General features: G+C 37.2%; 1 protein-coding gene across 2 annotated transcripts in view; it reads left to right on the plus strand.

Moving 5' to 3' along the window:
• Positions 1–25,699, plus strand: part of LRP2 (LDL receptor related protein 2) — a 115,015-nt gene that overhangs the window by 10,764 nt on the left and 78,552 nt on the right. For both annotated transcript variants that reach the window (XM_085066525.1, XM_085066526.1), the window contains exons 2-11: positions 5,624–5,731; positions 7,692–7,814; positions 10,052–10,168; positions 18,066–18,176; positions 18,298–18,411; positions 19,583–19,699; positions 20,521–20,664; positions 22,060–22,179; positions 23,088–23,216; positions 24,296–24,465. In XM_085066525.1, the coding sequence (XP_084922651.1) occupies positions 5,624–5,731; positions 7,692–7,814; positions 10,052–10,168; positions 18,066–18,176; positions 18,298–18,411; positions 19,583–19,699; positions 20,521–20,664; positions 22,060–22,179; positions 23,088–23,216; positions 24,296–24,465 (1,253 nt within the window). The remainder of the gene's footprint in view (positions 1–5,623; positions 5,732–7,691; positions 7,815–10,051; positions 10,169–18,065; positions 18,177–18,297; positions 18,412–19,582; positions 19,700–20,520; positions 20,665–22,059; positions 22,180–23,087; positions 23,217–24,295; positions 24,466–25,699) is intronic.

Genomic DNA, 25,699 nt, shown 5'->3' on the forward strand with positions numbered 1-25,699 from the left:
TGTTGGTGAAAGGAAGAAAAGGACCATTCAGCCTCTTGGCTTCAGGGCACCCAGGGGAGTTCAAGAGCCTATCATCTTTATGCTGCAAACTATCTAGAGCATGGCCCTTTTTGGTACATGATTGTACAGTGCAAGGCACAAGGAGTTCTTGATCAGCTGCTGAGTCTGTGGATGCTGTTTTACTAATAATAATTTTGTTACATGTAATTGGATGAGAATTCAGTAAAAGAAATCCTACACTTCCCTATCGACAATATATGGCTGTCTCTCTGGCACTTCAGCTTTTTTGCTTCGGATTGTCCCTTGACTAGTCCTCTGTATGCGTGTCAGTCTGTCTACAAAGATCTTGCAGTCATGTGAAGTGGGTGCAGATGCATATTTGTACTGTCTTCTTGTTGATTTTGCCAGTTTAAATTATTTCTATAATTTACAGATACGTAGGTACAAAAGATGGTTTTTGTTGCAAGATCTTGAAAACTGCAGGTAAATCTTGCACTGCTTTGTAATGCTTGTGTGGTCTGTGGTTTGTTTGTTTGTTTTTTTTAATCTGAAGAGACTGTATTAAATATAATGAAGTTTAAAGAGTGTAGAAAGACTGAAGGTTAAATATTGTCTTGAGGTATATGAAAATTAGCATAATTTATCACTCTATTTTTCCTTAAATAATATTTGTTAATTTACCTATTATAGTTGCTAGCAGAATACTACTTTTCAGTATCATATGACATTGTATGAAAATAAGCTAAGGTTTTTCCTGAGCTATGAATTTTGCTTCTTTCTACATTAGTGAGGGGGAATAGAGATGGAATTTCCAGAGGTTCAGCCTCCCCTCCTTGAGCATTCCAAAACCTCAGGCTGTCTGACATGTAATTAAGCTGGGCAAAAATCTGACATCAAAGTGTATGGAAGGTGACTCTCCAGGATTCTTTTACCTGCAAAGCCACTAGAGTGTTTGGTGGCTGAATGGGAAAGAGAGTACCCTTTTCTAGAAGGCAGGAAGGGAGAAAAGAGAGCTTGTCACTTTTCTATTGGTAAATTTTATGTGGAGGAGGTTTGTAATTCACAGTCTGTTTACATTTACTCGTTAAAAACCTGGAGATGTATTACAAGTGGAACTGTTCAGTTGAAAAAATACTGCCTTGAAGAACATTACTCTTTTAAATGCAAATAAATCTGTTGAGGGAGTTGATTCCTGAAGTGTAAAGTACTTGCATCAGTGTAAGTTTGATTTTTGGGTGGACAGTTTGAGAGTGGTAAAAGGTACCCTGGGCTTGATACATTCCTCATTACTTTAAATTCTTCATTCAGGCTTAACTGCTAAAAGAAGTGTTAGCAGTTCTCAAAGGCATTATGAGTACAAGGAAGGAAGAGCGAAGTGTGAGGGACTTCAAGGTTCAATGGGCAGGTAAAAAATGTATGAAAAAAATACAAAAGCTAGAACTGTTCAGGGAAGAACTGCAAGGAGCCTAAAGTTATGCAGGGGGCAGAGAGTAAGGCTGTTTTGGTTCTATTATAAGCCAAACATAACATCTTGCTTTTGATACAAAAGGATTTTTAGCTTTAATTGTGAAACTAAATATTTCTACACAAACTATGGGACAAGTGAAGCCCAGTGGAGGCTGAGAGGGTGTAGTGGACTGCCTTCATGTTGAGGGCCATAGGCCTGTGGGTTTCACTGTGCTGTGAAATTCATGATGCTGTTAACCTCTCCCTCTTCTGCTGGAACTCTCTATGACTTAATGTGACATTGAGTAACATTCTTTAGTGGTGTGAAGGTTGACTACCATCCTCTAGTGGCAGTGGGGGTTGTCACTGGCAGTGGTTTACCATAGGATACTTCTTTCATATGCAGGCAACAATTGTTGCAGAAAATAAGGTGAATAGTGGTAGAAGAGGCACTTACTTTAAAAAAATTAAAAGTGAGAAAAGGTATTTTGTTTAGTTAGTAATTTTCTCAGTCTTTGCTCTGACAAAATCACTATTATGTTGTTCTGGTCCAGTGGAAAATGACTGCCTGGCATAATCTTTCTGAGAATAGCTTTCCCAGAGCTAGTAATGTAAACCTCCTTGTTTTACCTGGGCAAATTCTGAATCTTAAACATCCACTCAGAGTCTCTTACAAGAGAATCCCAGACACAGAGAACAATGGAAAGTCCAGTGACAAAGTTAGCATGAAGTCCCAAGACAAGAAGTTTAGAAATAGCAGTTTGGTCTATGTTTTTCCAGTGATGTTTCTGATCTTTGGTTTAGCAATTTCAGTATTAGACTGGTTTATATTAAAGGCAGTATCATATATTTGTTGTTTCTTTGGTGTTTTCCTGAATATCAAGCAGTTGAAACAGATTTTACCTTTCAAAATTATTTTTGTTAATGCCCAGAGATCCTTTTATATATATATGAGTGTGTGTGCATGTGTGTGTTGTGGTGTGATTCCTAAGGTCTGCCACACATTTTTTAGCCCCTGTTTTAGTAGGGCTTTAATCACAGTCAGAAGACTAAAACTGAATTATAGTGATAGTAGAGCAACACCAAAAATTCAACCATTTCTGAATCTTGAACTTTCAAAAGTCGCCCAAATTCTGTTCTATTAGCAAATTTTGAGCATGACAGTGAAGACTGATTACTTTATTGCTTGTTTTTAAACTCAGTGGTTATTTCCTTCAGGAATCTTGCTAACAGGATTCTGTTTGCCTGAAAGCGGTGTCTGCTTTTGTCAGCATTTGTCAGAGTAAATCTGAATTTCTATGGAAATCAGCTCATTAGTATTAATTTTTTGTTATATGTGACTGATTAATGAGCTGCCTTACCATTAAAAAAAAAAAAAAAACCCACAAAAACTTACTGAAAGGAAAACCGTCCGTAAAATTACTAATGACTAATTCTTCACTGAATTGAGGCTTCAGTTAATGTCAATAAACAAGCAAATACCCCTTATTTTCTGACAGTCCTTGCTCTTGCTGAAACCCAGGTGCTGCAGGCTCACATTGCATAGAATATACCAAATCTAGTTATTGCTGACATGGTTATTTCTCTTTCATTATGGATGTTTCTCCTGGGTATTTGTAGCAGTTACTTTGTAATCATGCAGTTTTCCTCTGATTACTTTCTCCTTTATTAAAGTTAGAATTGTTTTTGCTTACAGATGAAATACAAGCTTTTTAGAACCTTTTTGGGAAGTGCCCTTGATACTGGAGATCACTTTTACTTCTTTCGTATTACTGATTTTCAAAGATTGTTTTCTTCATAAATTTACATAATTATCTGCTAGGTCATTTTCTCTGTTCTAAAGACAACATAAACCAGTGATAAATAAAGTATTACTGTTTCACAGTTTTCGTAGGTGTTTCAGAGCTCTTGGCCTTCATTTATATTTAAGCACAGCAGATAACATTATAAAGCTTAGTGCTATAATAAATTAACTATAACAGGTATACTGAAGAATTGTATAAATGGACATTTATATGGTGCTTACTGTATGTAGGTGTGAGCATCTTAAACTATAATTCTGAAAAGTATTATGGAGTGTAGCAGAACTGTGTGATTTGCAGGTTTTCTGTTAACATCCAGTTACCGTTTCTGATACTGTACAAAGACTGCGGTGTTTATACTGCTTTTTAAAAAGTTTATCAGTGTTATCACCTCGTTTTAATCACTATAAGGGTATGTTTAACTATAAGAATACAAGATAGGCAAAATAAATTATTGTCATACATAGTGCTTGAAATTTTTTAGGTAGTTATGATTTAGAAATAATATACAAATTGCTCATATTGCTTGTTTATAAGCATCCATTTCATTAAAAATTCTAGTCATGTGGATGCAGATTTAATTCTATATTGTAATGTCTTTTTTAATTAAGTGACTATGAATGTTCCAGTTGTTTTGAATAGTAATAATATGCTAAACACACAGAAAGATTTACTGTTTCTTTTGCAAAGTAATTGCAATTGATAAAGCGTAGGTTTGTGTTGTGTTTTTAGAGCTTTAACTGCTAATCTCATATGAAAATGTTGCTTTGTAGGGCAAAATTCAGGGAGAGGGCCTGGGATTCCAGAGTGAACTTGTACATTCCTTCAGGGCATTTTTGCAAGGGAGGTTGTTGTGTTTTAAAGGTAGTTGATAAGAGACCTGCACCACCAACCCCAGACCTGCACCACCAACCACCATCATGCATTAGTCTATAGAAGGTATTTGGGTGAACATACTCCTGTACCACTCCGTACCACCATTTATCCAAGTGAAATTTTTGACCATTTGCAGGATACATTATAAATCAGGGTGTCACTACCAGACAATCAGATTTGAACATTCCTTGCATAAAGTAGCTTGCCTATATCCCTAAGGAATACATCACTTAACTGTGTTTATGTGACAGTGTTGATATGCCTGGTTTTACATGAAAGTTAGGTAGCGTGTTATTTATGTCATTATGAATTCACAAAGTAGGTAGTTGTGCTTTATGTATACTGAGGTTATCTTCTCTGGACAAATCACTCAGAATAATTGAAAGGTGTAATTTTATCATATGGTTATTAATTAAATCAAGAAACAGGATTTTTTTTTCTTCAGATTTGGATTTTGCTACTACCTCAGGTTTTGTCAGTGTTCCTCTCTCTGAGGTGCTGACAACAGATTAACATGAAACAGAGCTCTGTTGAACCTAATTATGTTGTAGCTCATTGTTTTGAGGACCTATAAAACTGTTCACTCCCTTTTATGAGGCTGTAGTCACAACGAAAGGCCATAAACAGTGTCTTTTCTCTTTCCTACAGACTGGAGATTTCATTAGTTGACTCTAATAAAGGCCTGATCCAGCTGCATTTACACCTGGGAATGAATGCTTCTTTATCAGGTCTTAATCCTTAGTAGATCAAGCAGGAAAGAATGACAGCAGGATAGCTTTTGATCAGCCATAAATGTCTGAAAGCTTAATTTCTTTTAAAATTATTTGCTATTCAAGTCTTGACTGAAGGCATGCTTTCCCATACTTCAGAAGAAATATTTGAAGTATGAGTGCATTGTTAAAACACAAAACAAAACAAAACTGAGATCTTTCTCTACTTTCAAGCAGTTACCACTGAAACAAGATTTCCACATCAGCTAAGGGGATTTTTATTGTATGTTTTTAAATCCTCATAGACTTCGGAGAACACTAATGTTTAGCATGTTTAGCCCTTAGAAATAATGTGGAAAGGGATGCCCTACCTTTATTTAAAGTCTATACTGCTTGGGAATTTAAAATTGATATGTTTCTGCGAAATAGGTTTCTGTACTGTAGGTACTCCCAAGACTTTTTTGCGTTATTTTTCCTTTTTTATAACATTTTTTTTGTTTGTATTGTATACAAATACTAAAATTATTGGAATTTTCTAGCAATTTTGTTCAGTCCTATAATGTTTGAAGAGGGTTCTTTTTTTGTTTGTTTTTGTTTGACTGGGTGAATAATGATCTTTTTTATATCTGCTTTTTAATATTTTTTTGTATTATCTCTTGTTGGTTTTTTTTCTGTATTATAATTTTCTCTCCATGCTGCAAGGCCATGGATAAACTAGAGTTGATGATTTCACTGTCTGTTTTCACGTGTTTGCATTGCTAAGGTGCTTGTTGCTCTGTTTCACCCCAGGGTGTGAGCGGGGGCAGTTTCGCTGTGGCAATGGTCGCTGTATTCCTGCAGACTGGAGGTGTGATGGGGCTAGAGACTGCTCGGATGATACAGATGAAGCTGGCTGCCGTAAGTGAAACAAGCACAGAGCTACTCTTTTGGAATATAGGAAATTAGGAGATCCCAATGTGCTCAACTGTACCTGTGGTACAAGAATGAATATTGAATAGGGAGAAAACTATTGTTTGAGAGACTGCAGAAGTTGTCTTGAGATACTGCAGAATCTATTTGAGTCTTATTCCCTGAGCTTGTTTGCTTTGGTAGACAGAAAATCAAGTAGTGCTCAGCTTCTAACATTACTTTAACCTTTTCTTATGATTAATATTCTAAGTAGATGTGGAAATGCATTGTATTCTATTTTCACTGTAATCCTGAATATTGGATGTATATACAGCTACCTCCAGCATCACTTTTGCTCCAAATCTTTGGATTTTTCAGACCCTGGACAACTAACTGTACCTACTGTGCCCAAAACAGAGTCATGTTTAATTGTCTAGAGTTGATTGTGCTGTGTCAGCAGCTCAGGAACAACAATTTTATTCATATGGACAGTAATACCCATGCACAAATATTCTCTCAAGCTGAATGGAAAAGTTGAGAAAATGAAGAATTTCCCTCCACAGTCTGTTTTCAGGGGCTCACCTACATTTTACCTTTTTGGTTCTAGTATTTGCAGTCTTGTAGGCTGGTGCAATTATCATCCCACTTACAGGTTAGGCCAAGTTTTGCCTTTCAGCTGATAGGGAGTGAGAAAGACTAATTTATATCAGTTCTTTTCACACTGTATTATTTCTTTGCTGCTTGACCCATGTAGTAATTCGAGGTCTTTGGCATGGCTTGGCAGTCTGATTTGCTGCTTAGTACTTCAGTTAGCTCCAAAAACCCAGTGTAGTCCTTGAAGAATGCCTTTAAACTGGCAAAACAAAATAGTGTTGTCCTATAGCAATGAAAATTAAACTTCATTTTTTTGAGTTAACTGTCCTTTATAAACAATATGTTGATGTGCTATAGGTAGTGGGGCACATCAGTGCCTACCAAGATACTATTTAAAACTGGTCTGAGGTTAAAATCATACTAAAAGATTATTCTTTGGTTCTTGAAGCAGGACTTAAAAGAATATGCGTGAAGTACATGTCTGTAGTACGTGATTCATTTTATCCCTCTACTTAGTTTACTGATGTTATTTTGTACTTTTCAACTCTAAATCTACAAATTGTTTTAATTTTCTCCCCTGATGCTTTGGTTAAATTGCTAGCTGTGCTTGCATATCATCCCATGAGCACAAAGCGTTTCAAGTTGACCTTGTATTTCTGCAAGAACATGATCCTGAGAACAAGGATGGTCAAGACCAGGGTCCTGCTTACTGGACTGTGTTGTACTAGTGGTTCTTCCAGGAATATTAACTACGGATGGAGCACGCTGTGACACAGTTCCAGACATTTATTTTATCTGTCTCTTTGATGGCTCCTTGTTGTTTGTCTATTTAAAAAGTACAGAGTGGAGCTGTAACAACGACATTCAGATTGTTCTGATCTGACCCTCACTTTTGCCTCAAGAATTCACAGGGAAGAATGATGAGCTTGTTTTGGAAGACCATCTGCTTACCAGGGATAGAGCACCTGAGGTGGAGTGAAAGCAATTGAACAGACTCCTGTGGGACTAGGGAAGCTAGTATGACTCTATACATAAGTGAAAAAAGGGGGTCTGCCAGAGGACAGTTCAAAACCTGAAATTATTTTGGGATCTCCCTTCTAGAGGAGCTTGTGTCTCCAGGAGAGGATATGAAGCTGAAGATTGCTATGCAGAAGTTGACTAAGCTAAATTTTGCCTTTGAACATAGTTTTGCTGGTCCACTTTCTCCTCTCTGATCTGTTTTCTTTGATCTGTTAAATGCTTCATGTGTTTCATGGAAGTTACAATTCATTGACACTTGAACCTTAAACCTTCTTCTCCCTTATGCAATTATTTTCTTTGAAAGTTCTATCCCAGATGTCTGTGAAATGACAATTTTTTTCATTGCTTACACTAGCACAACCTACCTGTGAGGGAAATCAGTTTCAGTGTCAGACTGATGGTGAATGTATTCCACAGTCATGGGTTTGTGATGATGAGGAAGACTGTGAGGATGGCTCAGATGAGCATCAACAATGTCGTAAGTATTTTAACTTCTAGTGTTATATCAGCTTTGTGAAATAATGTGTAATTCACATAGCAGCGTATTGAGAACATACAGGAACAAGCCCTTTGTAAGTACAGAAGTCTCTCTAAAGTGTTTCTAGAAATCAGATAATCTGAAGTCTGAAGTAGATAAAATGCAGAAAATATGCATATCTCCAGGTCTTGAAATCTGAAAATTACTCATGTTTCCTTTAATTAAAAAAAAGAAAAATAAGAAGTGTATACTAGTTTTATACTAAATTTTGTACAAAATCTAGTAATTTCAAAAATGGTGAAATAGACATAATACTGTATCTACTCTATGCATTGGCTAATGAAATTCACAGTGGCATCTCAGAACTATATAAAAAAAAATTAATTCTTTCTAGATAACTTCGAAATTTATTTGTATGTAAAATAGGAGGAATTATCAAGCAGTTCGAGCAAACATTGATAAATATTCTTGTATGTATTTTCAGCAATGCTATTTAGTAGCATTATTATTTAGAATTACCAGAGCCGTTCTTTCTCACATTCAGAGAGGAGAAATACCTATGATCTTGGTATATGATGAGAGTGTAGTTTTTCATTATCCTTTGGACAGCTTAAACTTAGACCATAATTCTGATTAGTATTTCACTTTAAACATGCTAAACAGTGTATTATTCATGTTTGAATTGCCGTTTCCAAGTAAAGTGTTTCGTGTTCTCTGTACAGTTTAGATCAAGAAAATAATTTACCAGCCTAGCTGCCACAGCTATAGGCTTTGCTCTTTTTTTAGTACTGATAGATAAATAAAATATGTTACTCTGGTCTATAATTTAATGACTAAGCATTTGAAGGGCTGTAAGTACACACCAAAGTGGTGAACAGTCAACTGAGATGATTACTGCATCCAGTTACATTCTCTGCATTATTGCATAAGACAAGAGAACAATTGTGTTCTGAAGGATGTTTTTTCTACCACATCTAGTATTAAACATTACTTTAAGTGATATTTTCATTTTGATTGTATCTATAGTTTTTTTATAACTTCTTTAACCTGAGCAGCTCTGGAGCTACTCACCATACGCCAGGGAGGTTAAAAATGTTTATTTTGGGAGGGTTTTGCTCACAGACTTGGTTTTTGCTTTTGTATCTTCATACTTCCCACTGAGGATGGAAAATTTTGAGTGGTGGTTGACTACCTTTTGCTCCCCTCTTCCTCAGAGAAGGTGTCAACACAACTGCTGGTTATGTTTTAACTAAGTAATCTGTAGATACAAAATGCAAAATGAGCAACAGCTCTGAGTTTGACTTTTGAACTGGGTCACTTGTAACATCGTTTACCATGTACTGGTTAATCATAAGAGTTAAAACAAATTTGCTTTACTTTGCTGTCCTGCTCTTGTTTTTCCTCATGACACTAGTATCCCAGCAGCTGATCTTGTTTTGGGAACACTGCTGACAAAAGAAGGCATAGAGAGCCCCTGCAGAGCCACAAATGACAAGATGTCAGTGTATAGACTGGGATGATGCTGAGATATAACTTGAGTTTGAAAGAAACAAATGTGCAGGTAGCAGAGGGAAGGGAAAGTTAGCATTAAGCTTGTCCTTCAGCCATATATTCATAGATTCATATTAGTTTGCCTAAGAACTGTAAGTGTAATTTAGCAGTAGTGGAATCAAAGTGGAACTGAAGAGTTTTATGTGGTTGCTTTTACTGACAGCTGTCACGGGAAGAGACATAATCATTCTTAATCCTCCATTAGTTATATAATGCAAACTGTTCCTCACTGTTGAGGCCCTGGCTGTAATTAGAAAATGGTGCCTTACCTCCAATTCTGCTATGTTTATGTTATTACATTCCGGTTGACTGAATAACTTACAGTAACTGACAGATTTTGACCCAGTAACTAAAATAAGAGAGAAAACTTTAAATCAGTGAGAACTGGTAATTTAATATTTTAGGCAGAATAATTATAGGGAGGTAATTTTTAACCTAGAGGTCAATCCTTCATTGGAGAGAAGTGGTGACCTTGCAGGCTACAGAAGCCCTCACAAAGCTATGCTATCTGCCATGTGCTTGTCAAGTGTTCTTTAATCTCCTTGAATACACCAAGATACAGAGGGAAAGAGTGTTATACTGATATTTATGAGAAAGACAAAGTAGTTACAGAGGAAGGAAAATATTTTTTCTCGTAAAAAGTCTTGGTTGATAGGAAGGACTGACTGTGTGCCTGTTTGTTGCAGCGGGAAGGACGTGCTCGAGCCAGCAGTTCACGTGTTCCAATGGGCAGTGTATCCCAGGCACGTACTGGTGTGATCGAGTGCAGGACTGCACTGATGGAACAGATGAAAGAGTCTGCCGTGAGTCTTAACTCCTAGCATGAGATCTAGTTTCATCTCATCTCTCTGTGGCATTTTAATACATTTGTAAGATTAAAGGGCTTGTTGATGGATGGGATGACCACAATATGCTTTTTGTTACAAGAGTTTCATTTCAGATTCTTTTGTGTATTAGAGCTGATGTTCTGATACAAGTCTGGTATCACAGAACTCAAGTGCAAACTGCCACCACAGGATCAGGTCATATTCTTTGTCATTGTCTGAAAGATAATCAATACTGCATTGTAAAAAAGCAACCATGTTTAATTGGCTTATAACTTTGGGACACTCAGAGCTAACTTTGCCAAATTTTTTCATAAATTTTTTGCATACTGCTTATGAAATCAGTAGTAGTTATAGCCTGTACAGAAAAGCAAAATTTGACTCCAGATGACTTATTTGAGGAAGTTTGATCCTTCCAAAAGCATTTGTATTCTAGACTGCAGCTTCCTGTGAAGATAATTTAGTCGTATTGTATTCAGACTGGTTGTTTATATTGTGCCAACAAAATGCAGATGGACAAGCAGTATTTTTCACTCTTAACTTCCCCAGAGTTGAGGCTGCCTCTCTGGTGACAGTCTCCCTTGATTGAATACTGACGGAAAGGAAAGCTGGCCACAGAATAGAGGCCATGTTTTCCAGAAATGTTTTTGTCTAATACCTACAGAACAAGGTGTAACTGGCATGTCTGTTCATTGTTAGTCTTAAGGAAAAGCTTCACACATCCTGAGTGACTAACATATCTAACATATAAGCTGCTATTCCAGCTGTTAGAGCATTGTGTGCCTTTGGGAAAAAGACATAACTGTAAACTTCATTTGCAACAAGAACCAGGGTGGGAGGTGGGGGAAGAGTTTAGGGTGGTAATGGATGGACAAAGAAGCAAGAAATAAAACGTTGTTAATGACTGTGCATAGGGGAAAAAAGGGCATATGTCTATGCTGTGTAAAGGAAGACTACATGGTCATGACTGCTAATGTGGTTTATCCCTGGCTCACAAGTGGCTAAAATTGTCCCTGTGTAGAATGAAAGGAGATTTAGGACTACATGGTTCTCTGGAATAAGATGTTGCTGAGTCATCCAGCTTGGAACTTTTTTGTGTAATAGACCCACAGCCAGTTCTGAAGTCACCGATACAAATGGCTAACAGCCGAGATCCAAAGTACCCAATGTCATTGCTGGAAGAATATCTTCTTTAGATTAGCATTTTTTTCTCTTCAAGTTTAGAGGAAGAAAAGAAGTTGGTAACTTAATTTAACAAATCTATCACACGTGAAAAAAATCCTGAAGAAAAGGTACCTGTTTTAAAAATGCATTATTCATGAATTAAAAAAAGGGAACTGCTGAGCATGTCTGAGAAACCTATGAGTAGTCATTGAGTGTGGAACAGCCAGGTGCCATGGTATGATTTTTATAATGCAGTAGATCTATCACAGTCTGGGAGTGGAGTCCTAAGGATAATACTTACAGTTCTTGTTTCAAACTAGAGGCTGCTGAGATGTTTGAAAATTGAAGAACACATTTTATTTCATGTTTAACATTCTCAGCTAGATAAATTAAAAAGGCAGTTAGGAAAGGGCCCTCTAGATACATTAACAGTAGCACTCTACTGCTGTGGCAGAAAGCCAATCATTGCTGCATCAGCAAATAGGTCCCATGACTGTTGTGAGGGCAGCATATTTAGCCCCAAGGAGAGGGACTGCCTCCTATCATTCAGCAGCCTCTACTCTGGTTTATTAGAGTATGTGTTGACAGTCTCTCTAAGACAGAAGAATGACTGTGACTTGGAACATTGAAAGTGGGAGTGTTGGACTAGTTTAAAGAAATGTGACAGTGCTGAAGACAAGAGGATCCAAGAAGAATGTAGTGACAAGACTCTTGAGGAAGGCTGGTTAATTTTATTGCCTTTTTGTCTTTGCAAGGCCTGGAACTTTCAACAAAGCCATAAAATAAAATTTACACTTTGGTGATTTTATGATTATCTGTATAGTACAGATTAATGTGTTTGATTTTTGTGGCGGATTCTAATACTTGCTTTGAATGTTAATTTTTCCCACTGTTTAGTGTATTTCCTTTTCCACATTACCTGATACAAACAAATGTAAGAGGAATAGTATTTGGCCTGTTTTGGCCTTCTCTTTTGTCATGAAATTTCCCTTATTTAATTTGAACTGAAAATTTTCATAAACAAATAAGAAACATCCATGAAAAACAAAAGAATAAAGCTATTTACAATTGATTCTGGTGTTTCACAGAGCATAACAAAATGCAAACTTAGGTCCATTTACTTACACCTTGCACTCACTCATCTGTCTGGAAACAAATTTAGATTGTAAAGAAGATGAAGTTTTATTTCTGAATAAGTTACATTATTTAAGAAAGTAGTCAAATGCAGAATGTCACCAATATAAAGTAATTCTGCAATTAAACTTGTAAAAAACCAGAACAAAGGAATTCAGAGCCTTAGTCCATTTTATTGCTAATGGGATTAACAGCAAGAGAAAACTACCCGTGCAGAGGCTAAGTTAAACATCAGAACAATGTTTCAGCTACAGGTCATACAATTAGTGCACTGAAGCTCTTTTAAGTTCATAAAATTGTGGCTTTTAATTTTCTTCCAATAGGCATATTGGGTTGTTTTGTAGCTTTTTTGAATAGTCAGCAGCTAGCAAATAATTTAATTAAAAAACTGTAAGAACATAGAATGAAATAGCAGAGTATTTGGGATAGCAAATACTTTTTGGGAGTAGGCAGCCAATACTGGTGTAATTTTTCTCTGTTACATACTTTATTTCTTTCAGTTAAAGGTGGAATTCTTTCTCCTGCTACAGCTTCATAGTTGAAAAATGAAAATCCCGGCAATGTCCATTTTGCTTTGCTGTGACAGAATAACGTTTCTGGATACTGCTCTGGCATCTGAGCTCTGCACTGAGGCTGTGAGGGAGAAAGGGGCAGTACTTTAAAAACTTTGTTTGAAGCTAGCGGGCTGAGTGTGAGCCAAGAGACACTATATTTTTGATTCTAATTTTGATGTTGAGTTGCTGCCATAGGTCAACTGCCTAACCTGTGAATTCCTGCCTGTTGTTTGCTATGCTAAATAGCTGTTGTGGTCAGGAAGTGGGCAGCCAGCTCTGGGATTAATTTGCAGAGACCAGGGTGAAAGTGAATAAAGGTCAAGAGCTGAAGAGATCATAAGGGACGTAGTACAAGGAAGAAGAAAATGGCCATAGTCAGAGACTAATATTCTGGATGTTGGATAAATTACATGTAGCAGCTATAGGAGAAGGGAGAATTCAGGCTGAAGGAAATACCTCCACCAGGAAGAGTTTGAGACAGGGAAGTAGCAAAAGTAGAGCAGTCTAAGGCAGGCAGCCAAAGACTAGAGTCTCAGGGATCAAAATCAGGAATTAAGGCCAGGAATGAGAGTCTGGTCTGTCTGCCAGGTCTGAAAGCATCTCTGCAATGAACACTGCCTGGTATCATGTGGCTCATAGGACTCTTGGGCTTGGAGTAAGTCTACCTCATGGTGACTCTCGTAGGCTGTGAGCTCCCTGGGCAGTGATTTGACTACTGTGAGGTGGTGACTGATGGCAGTGAGTCAAAGGGTTTTAATTAACTTCATTTTGTAAAATGTTTTTAAATGTTGCAATAAAAGACACTTGTTAGTAGGAAATGGCCTTTTTTCTTTTTCATTTCTCCTTCTTGTAACATGGCCTAGGGTTACGGAAGCTTACAGTGCTGACTGTGTGACAGAAATCAGCTTGTGCTGAATCAAATACTAGTTAGAGCTGTTCCCTGTAACAAATAGCAACAGGAAACTTTGCAACAGCAAAAGTTTGCTGTTGCTGTTTTTGTATGGATTTATTTTCAGCTTGCAGAACAGAAGAGCACAAAATAGCAATTCCTGGGATATAGGTTTCAATCATCCTCTCCATCGGTTGAAAGATGCTATTTAAATGTGTTTGCAACTGTTGCCTTGAAACAGTTACAAGGAGCAAGGTGCTTCATCCGTCATTTGTGCTGGTGTTTTACTGTTATTTATGTTGTGCGACTGAAGTGCTGGCATCAGGGAGAAAGACGGTGTGGAAGTATTTTGGCTTAGAAAGAGATGCCTGAGGGGAGGGGAGAGTAAGAAGAGCTCTCTTTCTTCCTGAGCATTGGAATGAATATAGGTGAAATGCATTCCCCCTGTTTTCACGAAGCGCATATTATCTTCTAGGAATTGTCATGACTATGGAAATATTTCTTCTTTTTAGTTTTCTGTAAAATTACTCACAGGTTCTTGGGAGGAAAAGGTAAAGGAAATAGTATTTATGTTGGAGGCTATTGACCATTCAAAACAAGGTGAAAGAAAACACTGTTTATATTTTTTTCTGTCCCTTTACTTTTCCCTTAATGCTATGTGCAGTCATATACTGTCTCCTTTTACTCTCTCTTGTACAACTGTATTCCCAGACCTCCTTAGATGCAAACTGCCTACTGTGTTGTCCTTTTAACTCAGAACCTTATCCTTCCTTTTTTGCTCTTTCTAGTCCATTTGTCACCAACCTAGAAAGAAAAAATAAGTTCTGTTCCCTGGAAGAGAACCCTTTCAAGTCATTCACAGAACACTGACATTTTTTCCATGTGCCCTCTACAACAGAGGCAGTATGATCAATTTCTCTGATTGGTATCAGTTCTTGCATAGCTGTGGGGTTTTATACTCAAATGCACTAATCTTGAATCAGGTGTGTACAGAGAAATCTTTGTGTAAATGAAAAATCAAATAAAAGCTCGGAAATGTTTATTTTTCAAGCCTCAAGTGCAGTGACGGATGTATGACCTTCCCACTTAAACTCAAAATGTTGTGATTCTCGTTTTGCAGCTTCGTTTGTTGGAGAACTTTTCATTGTCTCAATTGTATAGGTCTTTCAGTTTGGGGAGTTCACCCTATTCCTACCTTCTCACTGCCAAGACTTAGATTCTTCTTTTCCTTTTAAGAACTCCCTATTTGGTGATAGGAGTAGAAGAACCAAGCTCACTCATAGCTAGTGTTTTCCAAATTTTGGAGAGAAAGAATGGGAGTTTAAGTCCTGGGGTTTTTGCAATTGCAAGGACAGGCATTCCCTTGTTTTCAGATATCGTAGCATTGTTATGAAGTTCTGGTTTGACTTCCTTCATTCCCCCAACATTGACACCACAAACACAGTATTACAGGTGCATCTCATGTGTGTTATTTCCACACAGGCTTTATCTAGACACCATTGGAAAGTGTAGCACAATGTCCTCACTGAAGCCAGCATTTCTTGCTTGATTCTTTTACCTTTTCTACTTCTCCTCACATAAAAGTAACCCAGGTACTGCAGAACTGTCGTGATGACACAGATGTTCCTGAGCCCTGCAGTGCATAGGCTACAGCCTTTGGTGTAGCTCAGAGCTTTGCCATTTTTCATGGGGCTTAATTCTTAAGGCCCCAGAAAATGAAAACAATTTTATTAAAATAATATGCTATAAGGTGCAAAGAGTAAAATGTACAATGCATAATGCAGTGAAAAATATCCTTCAGATCAGTGAGCAGGCTGTTATCAGAACTATCATTTACTAAACTTAGTCTTTTGACAAGGAAGTTGTCAATGGGATTAAATGTACAGAGAACAAAAATTGAATTAATCTCCATCAGGATTTTCAAAGAATGCTCCTGCTTGTGCAACTACAATTAAAATAAAGAATCTGCACAGCAGTTTTGAAAAGAGAATAAGGAAAAAAATAATTCGTTCACATTCTGGTAACAACAAATTTAGTCAGAATGTATATTTTGAAGTGTCTTCGAAACATCTTTACTTATTGCTCTTCCTGGTATTTATTACAGTGATTTGTATTTATACAATACACTAGAGTCTACAATATAAAAAAGATTTTGATAAGCTGAGGACATTTCCAGGCCTGCTGCTGGAGAGAAGACTTTGACAAAGTTTTCCTTCTTCTGAGGGAGTTTAATATAAGCTTGAGAAAATCTTATTACTAAGTAGATCCTTAGTCTGCCTGGATATTCTTGAAGAAACAGGCAGTGCAAGGCAATGGGTTCAGTTGTTTATTTGTTTGACATTCAGTCCATTGGAAACAGTTTGGAACATCACTGGAGGCATTTGTGGGATATGAAGAAAAGTGAGGAAAATTACAAAACTATCCATTATAAATCCCATTGAAGCTTTTCTACTTCAGTGAATTAACAAGCATGTACCTTGTATTCTTCTTTTTCTTCCATTTGCCCTGTAATACTCACAGTATTCTTGTACTGCCATAGCTATTTCTGCTGGGCCTAAGAACTCCTGATGGTTCCTCCCTGTGATACCTTCTCTGCTTTCAGACAGGGAAGAAGCACTGATTCCACAGTGAACATAAAACATGGCCCCAGGTCAGGCCTTGCTTTAGTCCTTTTTGTAGGCAGAGTTAATATTTCAGAACTCATGCTGTTTCCAAAGCATCATGAATTTTCCCTAAGCCTAACTGAAGCAAGAAAAAGATGAGAAGTCGGTGTTTGTTATAGAAGTGGGACCAAAGAATGCTTAGGGCACATGATGGCATTGTCAGACTTTCAGAATGGAAGATTGGGAACTATCCCTGGAGGGCCACAGGTAGTAATGCTGTAGCTGGAACCCTGCTGATCTGCAACTACTGCTCTTTGATAAGGCACACACTGTTCCAACGTGCAGGTTGCCCCACCTTATGTTTACTGCAGTGAAAAAAAAAGAAACGTAAATGCATCCGTTGGGGAGGTAGTCTGGCTAGACTTGTAGTGGACATGAGCAAAGGTGCTTATCCTCTCATATGAACAATTTAACAGTTAAAATAATACAAGCCTATTCCATCGGTAATTGAAGTTTTGTGGGCATGTGATAGCAGCAGAAGCAGACAAAACAGTTTGCCACTTTCTGGAAGAATTGCAGCTTTCTTGAGATCTGCTTGAAGCAATTTTATAACCCATGTTTTGAATTCCAAGAGTATGAATGAAAATGTGCCTGAGAACCTTCTCTATCTGCTTTATTAACTCCGAGAGAACTAAAATGGGATAAGAATTCAAACTGAAAAGCTAAAAGGTGCAAAATGTAATTTGGCTCTTCTGTGTCTTGAGTTCATTTATCTTCTATATAGAGACAAAGGTTCAATAAATAAAATTTCTGAAATTAGCCATTATTTGCTTTCTTACATGCCATTTGACTGAAAAATGTAATTTTTGTCGGTATGGGAATGAGCTAAACTATGAATTTATGATCTCCAACTCAACTCTAGAATGTACATATGTTTAATTTGTTGGATAGTTCCACTGAGTCAGTTCCACTGACTGCTTGTATGAGTAACTGTTCTCGGAATTGGTTTTAAGTTGTTTGAAATAATCCCTCGTATTTGCCTATAGGTCATCTACCTAAGTAGAATATCCAAAACCTGAAAAATCATTATTTCTGCAGAATCTTTCTTCTTTTGTGAAGGGGGAAGCAAGTAATGAAAACCACAGGTTTGAACACTGTTCATGGGACCTGGAATTTTAATATCCTTGGCTTAATTAGACCAAAACCATAAAAACCTGGGGTCTCTGAGTTTGAGAACTCATTACATATTAAGAGGACCTAGGAACTGTAAATTTCAGGAACTCCTTTGCTATCTTAACACTTTTATTGTGTTGTTGCTTGCAAAATTTTGTAGCATCCATCTAGAGGATATTCTTGAATATCTGTTGGAGAATACAGTATACTGGATAAATGGATTATTAGGATAGGACTACTAGTAATGGAGTTTTGTATTCCCTTTTTCCTTTAAATCAAGATATTCTATTGACACTGAATGGATATGACTTATTAGAGTCTAACATTCATGCTAATACTAAAGGATTTTTTTATTTTAGACTACCCAAGATGTGAACAGTTATCATGTGCAAATGGAGCATGTTTTAATGCAAGTCAGCGATGTGATGGCAAAGTTGATTGCAGAGATTCTTCTGATGAAGCTAATTGCAGTAAGTAACATGTGCAGAGTGATCCCAAACAAATTTGCTGTATACACCTTCTTTTGGAGTTAAACACTGTAGTTTTCTGACAGACTTTCTGTATGTGTTTTTGTGCTAAAATCTCTTTCAGCACATGGATGTACCAGTACGCAGTTTCAGTGTGCTAATGGAGAGTGTATCCCACGAGCCTTTATCTGTGACCATGATGATGACTGTGGAGATAGAAGTGATGAAAACTCTTGCAGTATGGTGGTTTTTTTCCCCCCACTTTCTTTAACTGTTTTACTAAGACCTGGTTCAAGCTGATAGCAGGAAGCAGATTGCTTGGCTATACAGCCATCAAAAGCTAGTCACTGTTCTACAAGGACTCTCTTGTATAGAAAGATGAAAATTGCAGTGTTACTTTGATAGACTTTGTCTTTGCTGCTAAGTTCCTGGGTGTGTGGTTCATATTTGAATTTGCTGTATTGAGTGACAGTTTGGTTCTTAGTACATATAGTTACACTTACGTTGTTGTCATCTTCTTAATTTCAGCAAGAAACAAAGATAATTCCTTTACTTTGAATTCTCAATTCAGCATATTTTTTTTTTTGTCCACATTTGTCTGGTTCTTTTAGCATTTTTATTTTCTGATAGATGGAATTAGTCTTCTCAAATTATTCCTAGTGACTATAATGTACAACTTTACAAACAGATAACTGTATAGGTAGATGCCCTTTAGATGATCATGTGACATCTTTATTTGACTGCACCATTTCTGGATATTTATTGCTCATTCTTTTTGTCACAATCAGTCCTGCATCTCCAGCCAGAGGCATGGCTGCAGAGTTATCACCTGTGTGAGGTATATACTTGAAAAGGTCTCCCACTGATTATAGGATCTCAGTTAGTTTGCTATTCTGTGTTGCAGGAAGGCCCCATGTTACCAAGTGGTTGCTCTGTCCAACCAAGGACCTCACACCAGTATGACTCCATACCACCACCACCTCACCCCAAATATTTCTCTCTTATGTCTTTGGCAGTTCCTGTCCTTTGAAGTACCCACAAATGTTTCTGAACTCTTGGCATAGAAGGCTTTGACATATATGTTCATTGTTTTCTTAACTCTGAAGGCATAGAAATATTTTACCTCCTGATGTCAGCTTTCAGCAATCTTGCTAATATGGTGTTCTGCATCTAGTTGCACAATCAATTGATAAATATAGCCTTCCCTTTTATTTCTGTAAAAAACTAAAGCAAAGCAACATTCATATCTAAAATGAGAAAAAACCGGCAGTGTTTGTAACATATACAAGATATGGAACTGCCTCAGTTTTTTAGGGGATACAATAAATTATAATCTCTGAGACAATATTGGTATTTTTAACCTTTTAGCTGCCTAGAGCAGTTAGATTTTCTCATGTGTCTTTCCATAGCTTATGCAACTTGCAGAGGCAACTTCTTCACTTGCCCAAGTGGCCGTTGCATTCATCAGAGCTGGATTTGCGATGGAGATGATGATTGTGAAGACAATGAAGATGAAAGAGGATGTGGTAAATATTATTGCTAACTTCCAGTGGTATTTTCAGAGGAAGACAAGACCAAGCTACATCTATGAAATTTAGACCAATCAAGATGTTCTGAGTACATTTAATTTCTTTTAAAACCTTAGAATTCTGTCTCCATTTTTTCTTCTTTTTTCAAACTTCTGCAGTATTTTTGTTGTGTGTGTGAGAATTATTGTGATACTGAGTATGATGCAAACTAAGTTTAGCATCTAGCAAGATCTCTTTTTTTTCTTTTATATGTTCTCTTTTATATTTTGTTTTGATTCTTCTGCCTGTGGACATTTTTCAGGTCGTCTGTTAAGAGACATGAGGCTTCTAATAGCCAAACCCGATTGATTCAAAATTAAAATAACTCAGATCCTGCCAAGATTTGTCATGGGAGAAACAGAAGCTTTAATGAATGAAAGTGTGAATGAGAGTTCTTTTTCACTGGCCTTTTCTATTATGAGCACTATTCTCTTTATCCAGACAGCATTTATGTGTTTTGAAACCATAAAACCATAGTTCCATTTCTGGTGCACCAGTTAGTTTAAAGCAAAATGGTGTTACTGTTTTCAACAAAATAGAAAAACTAAAAGGATTCACATGTTGTCTACCCAAGTATTGTTGGCATTGTACTTTGAAGGTAAAAGAAAGCATGACAAATTAAGTATAGATAATGTTTTTTTATAGTCTTTCCCAGCTGTGGGCAGGAGACAAAAACTCAGTATTGAAGGATCGAGATGTTTTGGGAAGGTGTTAGAGAAGAAATTTTTAGTAATATTTGAAACATACTCTTCAATTATTCTTTTTTTTCTTTTCCATAGAAAGTGGTCACCGTGAATGCTACCCAGGAGAGTGGGCCTGCCCTGGATCAGGGCATTGCATTCCAATAGGGAAAGTGTGTGATGGAACTGCAGACTGCCCTGAAGGAGAAGATGAAACTAACATCACTGCAGGCAGACAATGCAGTATGTATTAGAATCAAAAAGATACACAGAACAGCAGAAACACCAGCATTGAAACCTTTTTACATTCACCTTTTGTCTCCTGAACAATATGGAAATTTTGGAAGCTCACTATTTTCATTGGCACTGTTTTAACTGGATGATCCGAGAGTCATATAGGCTGCAAAGAAATAATTTCTTTTGTAAAATTTGTACACAACATTTCAGAAATAAGGATGCGCTCTGTACCCTAAAATATATTCACACAGGCAGGGAAAGGTGTGCTATCTGCTGTCTTTGTTTAGATATCTGTTTGTCCCTTTGTGTAAGTAAGAAGTAATGCTTCATACTGATCAGAACACAAGATTGAATCAGTATATCCTAAGCTTTGACTAATTCACTTTAAAGATTAGAATTTAAAAAAATATCTTTTTATCTGGGGTGTCTGTTTCTCCAGTTAGTGGTACGCTGTGTTTTTTCTGTTGAAGGCAACAAGCATGCATAGTTCTTGTTAATTTCACTCTAATCCTACAGACATCGAATCCCTCTGAGAACAAGGACCACGGTGTTTTAATTTCTAGGAAGATAAAAATTCCTATTAACAAAACTATGCCCTTTGGAATAGGAGGGCAGAAAAAGTAAGAGGAAATGGAACCTTGTTGTAAAATAGTGCCTCTTGCTTTGCTGAGTGGTTTGGTAGTTACAGCAGATATGAATTGCAAAACAAGGCATTTAACAGAAGAAATGGAGGAAAAGGAAAATGCTGAATTCTACCTCCTTCTTTCTCAAGTGTTTTACAATGATAATTTACCTATCACCAAGTTGTTTATTAAATAGTAGTACAAGTAGAAGTATTAGTAAAGGGAAAAAAGGAGAGAGAGAGAGATAGAAGGAAAGGAGAAAGAAGCATTTGTCCATGAACACAATACAAACAGCGTATTCTAATATATTGGAGTAGTATACATACTCTTCTTAATATAACATAGTCAGGGTTTTTCACATAGAAGAGTAAAAGATGAGGTTACATGCCAACAGATGGAGCTCAAGGATTTGTTACTCACAAGTAGGTCTTGTGGAACCAGGGCAAGTTTTGGTGCATTGCAGATGGCTTCCTCTGTTCACCTTTTTACACAGCACTTACCATTGGTGGTACATGTAAGGTTGATGCTTATCCTTTAGCTCTGTTCTAAAAGCCTATTAAAAGCAATACCTTATCTTCTGTGTTCCACGCCCTTGCTTGCATGTATGTACATGTATGTGATTTCGTGGAACTTTGTACATAATTTTCTCTGAAGATTAGCTTTAAGAAGCTGTTCTTGAAACTGTAGGCTGATCATAGAAAAGACTTCAGCTTACTAAGGCAGAAAGCTGTTCTACTGATAATATGTGTGTTTCTGCAATATTTTATTTCCCTTTCAGACGTATCACGCTGCGCTGCGCTGAGTTGCCAGTATCGCTGTCATTCCTCTCCATCAGGAGGGATGTGCTATTGCCCTGCAGGATATACAATAAGTAGCAATGACAGTCGCACTTGTATTGGTGAGTAAAGTCCAGAGATTACAGCTATCTAGTGCCTTCTCACAACTCTTTGGGAAAGTTTGGATTCCAGGGAGCCGAATAAGTTCAAATTGGGTGGATGTACTGGCAAATAGAAAATCTCAGGAGTCAGCAAATGTATGAAAATTTTAGTAGTACAGTGGCAGCATGGTGAGACAGAAATAAACCATAAAGATACCGTAAAGATGGCTGGTTTATTATCAAAATTTTTTAGTAGTCTTTGAGTGTTTACATAGAGAGAGTTTGTTTCTGCCTCAGTGATGTGTGTTGTATGCCTGGAAAAACAATTAATGATGTTGAATTTTTGGTACTTTTGGGAAGTGGCTGTATATAAAGACAGCAGAACATTATCCTTGAAAATAAAAAGGGTGGTTTGTATCTGCACTGTGTAAAGGCTCTGTCTTCTGTGGGATTTCGGTATATACATGATTTACATTAAAAAGAAGAATATTTACAAGAATATAAAGGTAACTGTAAAGCTGCTGTAACTGGGTAGCATAAATGATTTATCTCAGTAGCTGAAAATAGACTAACTTGAGAATCATGAAAATAAGCACTGCCTAATAAAAGAAACAGGGTTGTGGAAAGTAGACAATTATATCCCTTCAAATGACTTTTCCTCTTCTCCTGACAGCTATGGTTTAGATGGTTTTTTTTTTTGAGGGGGGAGCAGAAGTGCAGGTAGGTCCTTGGGCAGGATTCACAGGTTTTTTGTTATCCAGAACTACAAAACTGAAACATTGTGGAAAAACATGCAAACCCTCTTTCTTCATGCTATAGTTTTGCAAATAGATATAAAGCAAGCAGAGAGGACAGACTTGCTTCTTCTAAATTACAACACCACTTTCATACAAAGCATTGTTTATAATTATGCCTTATTCACCTGACAGATTTTGATGACTGTCAGATGTGGGGTGTCTGTGACCAGCTGTGTGAAGATCGTGTGGGACATCACCGGTGCCACTGTGTGGAAGGTTATTTCCTAGAGCATCACCGGCATTGTCGGGCCAACACTTCAGGTTAGTGCCCTTCAAGTGTCTTGCTGAGCAAATAGATAGAGCTAGGTAAAATGGGAAACTTTTCATGTCTGTGCCATATAGCTCTGTTTGATTTTAATTCTGCCCTTAAGGACTTATGTTCAAGACAGCTTTCAGAATATCAGCAAATATCAAAACCGTGCCTCTGCTGGCATGTGTAGGTTGGTGTTGATTGCCTCATTGGGGCTGCTTCTCCTCTAATCAGCAAATGTCTTTTAGGCTCCATTGCTTTTTTGGCACTCTGGACTTCTGCAGATTGGGGAGGTTATTGCCAGAGCATTCCTGAACGTAAAAATTCTTGTTCCTGTGGGAGGCAGTTTCCTGTCATGCTCTCTATGGAACTTAGTGTGATCAAGAAAAAACCCTCATTTTTTCTAGAACTATGCCAGAAGATGGTTTTGCTGAATGGTGATATCAAACACTTGCGTATGTGCAAAGCCATGCTCTTGGCTTCAAGTGTCCCAGAGTCTGAACTCTGCAAAAATACTTGCCTCTCAGAGTGTAGTTCATCATCAGCTGTAGACCTCCTGCTCTGTTCCGAAAGCAAGGCCCTGGGAAGCTCTTCATTGTGGAGATGTAATGTCATAACAGGCTTTTGTGTAAGGCAGGTGTTCCAGCCTGCAGAAAATCAGTTGGAATGGGAGTTCCTGCTTTACTTAGCTGATTAGCAGTCTTGTTTCTTAGATACACATGAGCTCAGTTCCCTTCCACTTTCTTTCTTCAGCCATATCTGCAGACCAGTCTTCATCTCATCTTCACTGGGTTCATTTTATCTTTAATAGAAATAGTCTTGTGTAGTTTAGATGCACAGGGGTTTTATAAAAGCTTTATCTGGAAGGGCTTTAAGTAGGCGTTCCTGCCCATTTGCTCCAAGTGTATAAACCAAAGGCAAATCACAGCAAGTTAGTACTTACATAGAAACATTTACACAGATTGTAGTCTGAGCATCTGTTTAAAACTTTGTGTCCAGTGTGTATGAACCAGTATGTATGTATTGCAATGCCCCTTTGCAAAATACCTTGACTGCAAAGTAATCATATCCTTGTCACCCCTGCTTTCAGCTGGTGTTGCATCAATTATTTTTTCCAATGGCCGTGATTTACTGATTGGAGATCTTTATGGAAGAAATTTTCGTACTTTGGTGCAGTCACAGAATCGTGGGATTGCAGTTGGAGTGGACTTTCACTTTTACCTGCACAGAATCTTTTGGACTGATACAGTGCAAGATAAGGTTGGTAGAAATTTCAAGAAGAATATATTTCTGTGTACCTGGAAGTAGAGAACTGCAAGAGGCAGAATGTGTTGATAGACCTTCCTTTTTGAGAGCCAAAGCTGACTGTATTTTTGTTTTCTAACAAAAAAGCTCCTTGAAATGTTTTATGTTAATGACTACATTTTTTCAACTATACTATTACATGTGACATATTAAACAAAGAATCCTATTATATGGGAATGTCTTGAGCAACTTTTAATTTTACTTGAGACTGAGTCCAAAAAACTAATTAAGAGAAATAGTAGACATTCTTTCAAAACTGAGCAAATTTTTCTTGGTAATTTTTGAAACATGATCATTTAAAATGTAAAAGCCGTGTGCCTTCCAAGATGATAAAATCAGATTTCTTCATATACTTCAAATGGCACTGTAATTGAGCTTGAATAACAAATATTGACAGTATTTTGTGTAATGAGCCAATATTGTGTTACTTTTTCTATTTTTTTTTTACAAAGAATTATTTTAGTTTCAAGATACAGTAGAGCAGAGTAATTTTAAGAAAAACAGTCTGGAGACTCTCGTGGAGGTTGGATGGCACCTTTGTACTTTTTCTCTGTGCATAACTTATGGAAACCAATAAAAGTCTCCGGTCAAATGCTGAAACGCCACAGTCTTCATCCTCATGTTGATTGTCATGCAGAGTGAAGGAGAATCTGTGACCTGGCTACTGCTGATGCCACTAATGGATCAGTTTGGTGTCACTGTCATTATTCTGAATCTACACGTAAGACGTGTAACAAAAGCAATCGTTCTTGCTACAGTTCCATGCTGATTCTGTTGGAAAGCACATTCACTGCATGGCTGTCAAGCAGGATAAGATTTGTATGCACAAATTTTGGCTTGTTCACAATTCTGTCATTTTTATTGTTGCTGCAGTAGGTTCTCATTGCTGCAGTTGCATTGTCAATGGCTGAATTTAGTTAGGGTCAAATCTGGACTTTTATGAGAGAGGTGATTTATTCTGTCTCTGTAAAAGGTGTAAATAAAAGATAATGTGGGATTTTTCACTGCACACACCAGGTGGCCAGGACTGCCTTTTTATCTGCCCCAATATAGTTTAATCCTAATTAATTAATTAAGATTAATTAATCTAATTAAGTCCTAGCTAGAACATCCAGATTAAAACAATTGCATTTAGAATTTTCTTAAATGATGCATATTTCCACCTAATATCTCTAAAGTAATGATATTA

The sequence above is a fragment of the Lichenostomus cassidix genome, chromosome 7 (genome assembly GCF_008360975.1).
Source record: "Lichenostomus cassidix isolate B80296 chromosome 7, HeHo_3.0, whole genome shotgun sequence".
NCBI lineage: Eukaryota > Metazoa > Chordata > Aves > Passeriformes > Meliphagidae > Lichenostomus > Lichenostomus cassidix.